At 45.0% G+C, this 7,566-nt stretch overlaps 1 protein-coding gene across 2 annotated transcripts in view; it reads right to left on the minus strand.

The window, feature by feature from the left end:
* Positions 1 to 7,543, minus strand: part of MAP3K9 (mitogen-activated protein kinase kinase kinase 9) — a 76,073-nt gene extending 68,530 nt beyond the window's left edge. For both annotated transcript variants that reach the window (XM_040477560.1, XM_040477559.1), the window contains exon 1: positions 6,883 to 7,543. In XM_040477560.1, coding sequence (XP_040333494.1) covers positions 6,883 to 7,282 — 400 coding nt within the window. In that variant the 5' untranslated portion in view covers positions 7,283 to 7,543. The remainder of the gene's footprint in view (positions 1 to 6,882) is intronic.
* Positions 7,544 to 7,566: the final 23 nt, after the last annotated feature.

Genomic DNA, 7,566 nt, shown 5'->3' on the forward strand with positions numbered 1-7,566 from the left:
TTATTCTTCATGACTAGCACATAGCAGGCATTCAACAAATATTCATGTAATAACTTCTATTTGGGACATCATACAGAATGTCATACCAAGACAAACCATTTCAACTAAAGGGAACACAGAAGGAGATCGTTTTACTGTGTACTAGATGAGGAGAAGCGTACAACCCAGTGACAAGGCAGCCACACAACAACCAAACCACGGTGTGAAAAGAACCTTTATAGCAGTATAATCAGATCAGGAAAAACACCAACTCCCACTGCAGGACAAGGATTAAGAGGGTGAGTGGGAAAGGATTCTCAGGGAAAGCAACATTGGGAATGCACCCTAAAGAATGAGTCTGCTAGAGGGGAGCACCTGGCTGGCTCGGTCAGTAGAACGTGCAACTCTTGACCTCGGGGTTATGAGTTTGAGCCCCATACTGGGTGTAGAGATTACTTAAAAATAAAATCTTAGAAAATGAGTGGGAGGGATCTCATCAGGCAGTGAAGATCGGGGTGGGAGAAGGACAATCCAAGCAAAGGGAAGGTCACGAGCAAGAACATGGGGCATGAGAGTATATGGCATATTAAGAACTGTAGGGAGTCCAGTAGGACTGCATTAGATGCATTAGGATACAAAATGAGGCTCAAAGTGTTGTTGGGGTCACCTAGGCTGTGAAATGTTTTAAAAGTCATTCTGAGAGGCTTGAACTTCACACTGTGAATGATAGGACTAGCGCATTTTTAAGTAGAGGAGTGCTTTTAGACTGGGACTTAGAAAGGACATCGACTCTGGCAGCTATGTGGACTATAACCTGGCGGATGGGGAGCCTACTGCAAAAGGTACCACTAAGGAGGCCACTGAAATAACCCAGGCATGCAAACACCAAGGTCTGAATAGCAGCAACAGTGAAGACAGAGAGTGTGCAGTAAACTGGGAGGATATTTTCAAAACGCGGTTCTACCAGGGCCTGGTGACTAGGATATGTGGGAAAGGAGCCTCCCAGGAGACATCTTACTCCAGAAGTCACCTGCTCCACAGCTCTATCCTGATTCTCCCAGTACCACACCCAACCACTCATCTTCTTTCCAATGCAGAGTTTGAATCTAGGGTACCTGATTATATCTTCCGCTCTGTTTGGAAAGGCTTCCATGGATAGATAATAATAGCTATCAGTGATTATAAATCTTGAGCTAGATAAGGTGTTGCTATATGAGTAAAGTGCTATTTTATGTTTCTCTCATGAAAACCCTGTGCTGTGTCTTCTCAGTTTGTCTTTACCTGGCTGACTCATATTCAACCCTCAGGTCTCAGCTTAAACAAAATCTGCTAAGGGAACTTTTCCTAACCCTTGCCTCAATGAGGTCAGGCCCCCATCAAACATATCCATAACAGTCTCTGTTTGGCAAGACTCAGCAAGGCTTAATTACTTGTTCAGTGCCTGCTGTCCTGCTAGATTGTGAGATTCACAAGGGCAGATTCTGTCTGCTTTACTCACCACTGTACTCATCCTGCTGAACACTCAGCAGGTAAGTGATAGTCAAGTAAAATGGGGGCAAAATCTAACTCAGTAGGGACTAAACCAAACTCAGACAGACCTGAAAAGTTGAAAAAAAAAAATGCATTGGACCTCCTGAAACAGATAGAGAAAATAAGGTTGCTAAAAAACAAAACAAAACGAAACAAAACAAAACAAAAACGAAGAAAACAAAGATCTATTTCTGAACTTTTGGCAAGATCAGAAGAGGAAATGCCCACTGCTGTTCTCTTCCTTCCTCAGCCAGCTCCAGGATGCCTCCATCTTCCACTCAGATGCTAGCAGTCCTCAAACCTCTATTCTCCCTGAATTAGAGTATTCCTAGCCTATCTAGGGCTAACATTCATTTGTAGTTTACAATGCAACTGGCAGTCTGCACAAAGGAATACAAAAAGTTACACAGAAGGTATAGCCCATCTTGACCCAAAAGTTTCAGCTGTTCAAGCTTTTCCTCTCCATCTGGCACTCTTCTTGAAGAATCAATGGTGTGGCTGGTCCTGCAGACAAACAATCAACATCTGCTCTACAATTCTCTACGTGATCTTTCGGAGGCCCGAAAGTTAAGAACTACATTTCCCAGACTCCCTTACCGCTACTGTTCTGCTTCTGCCAATTAGATGCACAAGATAGGGAAGGCAGAAGTGAGATGGACACCATATTCTTGCTTTTCTCCTCGCAAGCATGGCTGTGGAGAAGTAGGATTTTCCTGCATGTCAGTCATTAGCTCTGGGCAGATGGGAGAAAGGAATGTTGTAAGGTCAAGTGGTTGCCTAATCTCTGGACAGTAACTACAAGAGGGTGTTCCTAAGATTGACAGCTTCAATGTCACCCCCTGATTCTGTATGTTTCTAATCAGAGAAGTGGTGGCTTGCCGGGTGGGCCAGGTCTGCAATGTTCTGAGAGTTGTTCCCACAGACCCAGCTAAGAGCCCCTTCTCCCTGCCCTTCCAACACTTCTGTAAGCACTCATTTTCCTGTGCTAACTCACTTTCTGCTTAAAATAGCTTAAATGTTTCTGGGTCCTAAAATGAATCCTGATTACTAATTCTTGTCTTATCTCATTTATATGAATGAGAAAAACATGGGTATATTAAGGGGCTGTTAGAAACTGTCTTGGAAAGGAGCGCCTGGGTGGCTCTGTGGGTTGAGTGTCCGACTCTTGATTTCGGCTCAGGTCACGATCCTAGGGTCATGGGATTGAGCTCTGCACACAGCTCTACGCTGAGCGTGGAGTCTGCTTAAGATTCTTTCCCCACCCCACCCCCGTGCACCTCTCCCTGACTTGTGTTCTCACTCACACACACACATTCTCTTTCTCTCTCCATCTCAAATAAAAGAAAAAAAGAAAAAAGAAAAAGGAAACCCTCTTGGAGAAATATGTAAGTTATGTCAGGACTCTCCTTGGTCATGGAGGGAAGGAACATTCACTTTTTTTTTTTTTTTTTTTTTTTAAAGATTTTATTTTTAAGTAATCTCTACGCCCAATGTGGGGCTTGAATTCATGACCCTGAGATTGAGTCACAGGCTCTAATGAGCCAGCCAGGTGCCTCAAACATTCACTTTTTCTAACAGCTTCTACACTGATGAAAAGATATGTCTCTGTAACAAGTTGGCATTTACACATCTTATTTCCTCAACTGAATATCTGAATTTTCCTTAAGGGAATAAACTGTTCAGTATTTTGTTTTATACCCTCCCTTCTTTCCTCTGTTCTGAGGCATAGTTGTAAACACACAGGACGTGTTAAGTACTTATTTAAACGTACAAGGATTTAAAAGAAGGGATTCTGAATCAGGGTGCTGAAAGGACAGCTCCTCAAATGGCATTTCACAGAAGACGGAAAACCTCTGTGGGGAAGGGAAAGTGATAATCTCTCTCTGGTAGAACATAAACTCTCAGGTTCTTGCTAACTAGCTAAGGAAATAGTATGACCAGCCTTCAAGAAAAGTATAGAGCACAGCTTGCAAGCAGATAGAAGACAGAACAGTGAGGACTGGGGGGAGGGTACTTTCTTTTCTTCTCCCTGTGAAGATTCCTTTGGGTAGGAACTAGACCTTCACTGCAGCTGAGAGAATGTGGGGCTCTCCTTTCCCCCTCCAGTCAAGACCTGGTTTTAAGTAAAAACCAGGTCAAGTCACATTCAGTACATTTTTCAGTTTCTGTGGATGGATATTTTCAGGAATATCAAGAACAAAACCTTATTTCTTTCGTTTTTGCAGTCAAGATGTTATTCTCTCTCAATTGTATTCTTGGAAACTAAATGTATAGGCACATTCTGGTGGGTTTGGGCGAGGGAATGGTACACACGTGACTCATTTAAAAATCCCAAGTATGCCTGAAAATACATTCTTATGTTTCTAGTAGATGTAAGAAAAAAAATGTAAATTAGCAATAACCTTAATTTCTACCCTGCTTGGAAACAGACACAATCCTCCCGTAAAGAAACTGTTGTGTTTTTTTTTTTTAAATAACCTAGGGCTATTTATCTCTCATGATGATAAATTTGGAACTGTACATTTTTCCTCTTTCGCTAAAAAAAAAAAAAAAAAAAAAGATGAATGAGTTCCTAGGTTATTTGTATTTTTCAGCTCCATGGAAAGCTAAACTTTCATATCTACATTGGTGGGGATAACTGCACTATGTAAATATTAGATGATTTCTAGTATCACTATTTTTTTTAAATTTGTCACAAGGTTTGGTAATTTCCCCTCTTTTGTTTTGAATGAAGTTTGAAACAAAATTTTCAGTTTGAAAAGCAATATTTGAAACTAAAACTGAACATTATTACTTAACTGAGTGTCTGCTGTTCTTAATCTAATGTCACAATTTATGCCTCAAAGGAGAAATTCAAAAGGGTAACTGGGGAAAAGCTGTCAGTGGCTCAATTTTATTCCAAAGTCTTTGGAGACAAGGTTGCCAATCACCTTTATTTTCTGAGTGACACTAACTGAACTGGTGGACACAGGAACCCATCAGAGCACCTGTTAGCAACTTCCCATGTTCATCTTTACCAAAGCACTGCACTGAAATGATGTATTTACATCACCAATCTCCCTCAGGCATGACTTACAAGCACCTCCGTATCTTATTATTTCTTTATCTCTTGGTATTTAACACAGTATCCATCTTTCACAAGGCACTCTAATTGGTTTTTGGATGAAATTAAACTTTCTGAATTATCAAGAATTAATCCCATTCAAGTTCAGAACTCATGGTGAGACTAAATAAAATAAGTTACCAGGACCTTCAAAACTCATGTTCTTCAAGTCAGTTCTTTTAAGAAGCACAAAGTACTCCCTACTTTCTCATCATCTGAATTCTACATACAGGAATCTAGTCTACCCAAGGTAACCTTTGTTACATTAAAGATTAAGTCCTGGCTCTGTGCTGTCAGTTCAGAGCCTGGAGCTTGCTTAGGATTCTGTCTCCCTCTCTCTCTCCCTCCCCCACTCACGCTCTGTCTCTATCAAAAAATGAAGAAAGGATAAAAAAAATTTTTTTAAGATTAAGTCCTGGGCACCTAATGGAGGAGCTGCTAATGTAGCACACTGTGGACACATCTGGTGTTCTGCAGATGAGTTCTTCCAGCCCAAGTCATATTCACTCTTGACTGCTCGATAGCTGGAAGTACAGACATTAAAGAAACTGAGTCCCTGCTCAGGAGCCTCACATAGCTCTCCTACTCTGACATTAGCTGTAAAAAAAAAAAAAAAAAAAAAAATCACAAGAAGTCACCCACAAAGAAACTCACAATTTGACTTCTGTTTAAAACTACACTGTGTCTAATATGCCAGGCCGTTCTTCCAATATCTCTTCCAATATGTGACCATGTTCACCTTCAACACTATTTCAGACCCGTATGCTAGGACCCTTAGCCTACACCTTCCCAGTACTACATGCAAAAAGATTTAACACTCAGAAACAATTTAAAGTCATTTGTCCCCTCCAGACTTTATATAGATCAAATTGTAGAAACACGAAGTTTTAAATTGAATGAGAGGGAGATAAAAACAAAGGGAACTAAGGATTTGAACATCAATTTGATAGTCAAAACACCAATAAAAATGGAGAACAGAAAAATAAGGAAAGAGGTTGTGACTTTCATATTAAGTGATGGTATTTTATAAACATCTTACATAAAGTAACACAATTCTTCAGGTGAAAATAAGTTATAGGACCAGAAAGATAAATGGTTTGTTTCAGAAAGATAAATGTTACAAATGAAATTTAAAAATTCAATGCCTGAGGTTGGCCCTGGGAATGATTTTTTTAATTGACTAAAATGCAAAGTATACAAAATCTGGAATAAACAATAATAAATATGTATTAACAAAACCTGTATTAGCAAGAAAGAAATTAAGAGAACCCTCAAATATAAAACAGTGTAAACTGCACAGAAGATATTTACATCTTTCTTCTAAAACCACCTAGCAGAACTGATTAAGGGATTCTAATGGCAATTTAACTCCTTTAAAACAAAACAAAACAAAACAAAACGAAACAAAACAAAAAAGGGAATTTTATAGCAGGGTGTGGAACAGGGGGCTCCTGGGAAACTGATGAAAACCAGGACACTGGAAGAAAGGCCCTGGGAGGGACCCGTGGGCATGGTTCACTTGAGATTTGGCAAATACCAAATATAGGCAAGGATCTAGGATGAGAAGAAAGGAGAAATGTATTATGTGAACAGCCTGGGTGTCAAGAGACTGGGATTTAGTCACTCTCAAGGGGGAAGATCTTTTTCCCTCTCTAATCATTTCTCACCCCATCACCTGCTTCTCCACACACTAGACCCTTCTCAGTGAGACTCCTAAAGGTACAACTTCTGAGATACATGATTGCGATCCAAGAAATAGACAAGACGTTTCAAAGACACTTCCGACCCGAGTTCACACAGGCTTCCGGGACTTGAGAGCCGGCCCAGCCAGCCCTGCGGGAGACACCCCCATCTGCTCCCTAGCAAATGCCTTGAAGGGGCGGGGACAGGCGGCAGAAGAGGTCAGGAAGGTCCCTGATTTGGGGACTAAGGTTAGGACAGAAACTACCAGCTGGCCTGAAATCCTTCCACAGTTGGGGGGAGCGGGGAGTGGGAAATGGGGAGATTCTCACGCTGGGGCTTCAGGAGGTGGAAAGCAGACGCTGCCGCTGAGGTGGTCAGATGAAGGTTAAGGAGCCCGAGCGCCTGAGGTTCCAGGCAAGGCCTGCGGCATCTCTACCTTACCCATCGCACCCACCAAAGCCCCTACAGCGCGAGCGCGCGCGCACACACCCACCCGCGGGTCAATCATTCCCCACCCGTTACGAGACCACCCCTAGGCCTCCAGCCCCCGCTCCCCGCCCGGCCCCGCGGCCCCGCCTTCGCCTTACACTGAATGGGCGGGTAGCAACTGGGGTCCTCGCCGCCGTGCTGGCAACGACTGGAGAAGGCGCTGCGCGGGGTCACGTAGTTGCTGGGGAAGATGCCCACCCGCTGGTTCAGCTGCCCGGTCCACCAGCCCTCGTCGCCGGACACCTGCGAGTCCTTGGACAGCACCTCCACCACGTCGCCCAGCCGCAGGGTCAGCTCGTCCTCGCCTGCAGCCTCGTACTCGAACACCGCCGTCCAGTAGGGCAGCGGTGCTTCGGAACCCAGCTCCCCGGGGGCCGCCGCCGCCTCCTCCTCCTCTTCCTCCTCCTCCTCGGCCGCGGCCCCCGCTCCATCCTCCCCCGGCGGGGCGGCAGCGGCGGCGCTCGCCAGGCAGCCGAGAAGCGCTCTGGAGGGCTCCATGGAGCGGCCGATCCATAGGGTGCGGGGCTGCCGCCGCCCGCAGGAACCGCCGCCGCCTATTGTTCATGCGGCTCCGCAGAGCTGGGGGGACCCCCCTCCCCCGACGGCGGCCGCAGGTAGGGCCCGGGCTGGCGGGGCGGGGAGAGCCGGCTCGCTGGGGCTGGCGCGGAGCGGCGACAAGTGCGCCGAGCGCGAGTGCTCACCGCGGCATGGGGGCGCGGCGGGCCCGAGCCCCCGCCTTCGCGCTCGCCCCCCCGGGGCGGCCTGGCCACCTCCGCCGCGGG

The sequence above is a fragment of the Herpailurus yagouaroundi genome, unplaced genomic scaffold (assembly GCF_014898765.1).
Source record: "Herpailurus yagouaroundi ecotype Mexico unplaced genomic scaffold, PumYag 141, whole genome shotgun sequence".
Classification (NCBI taxonomy): Eukaryota; Metazoa; Chordata; class Mammalia; order Carnivora; family Felidae; genus Herpailurus; species Herpailurus yagouaroundi.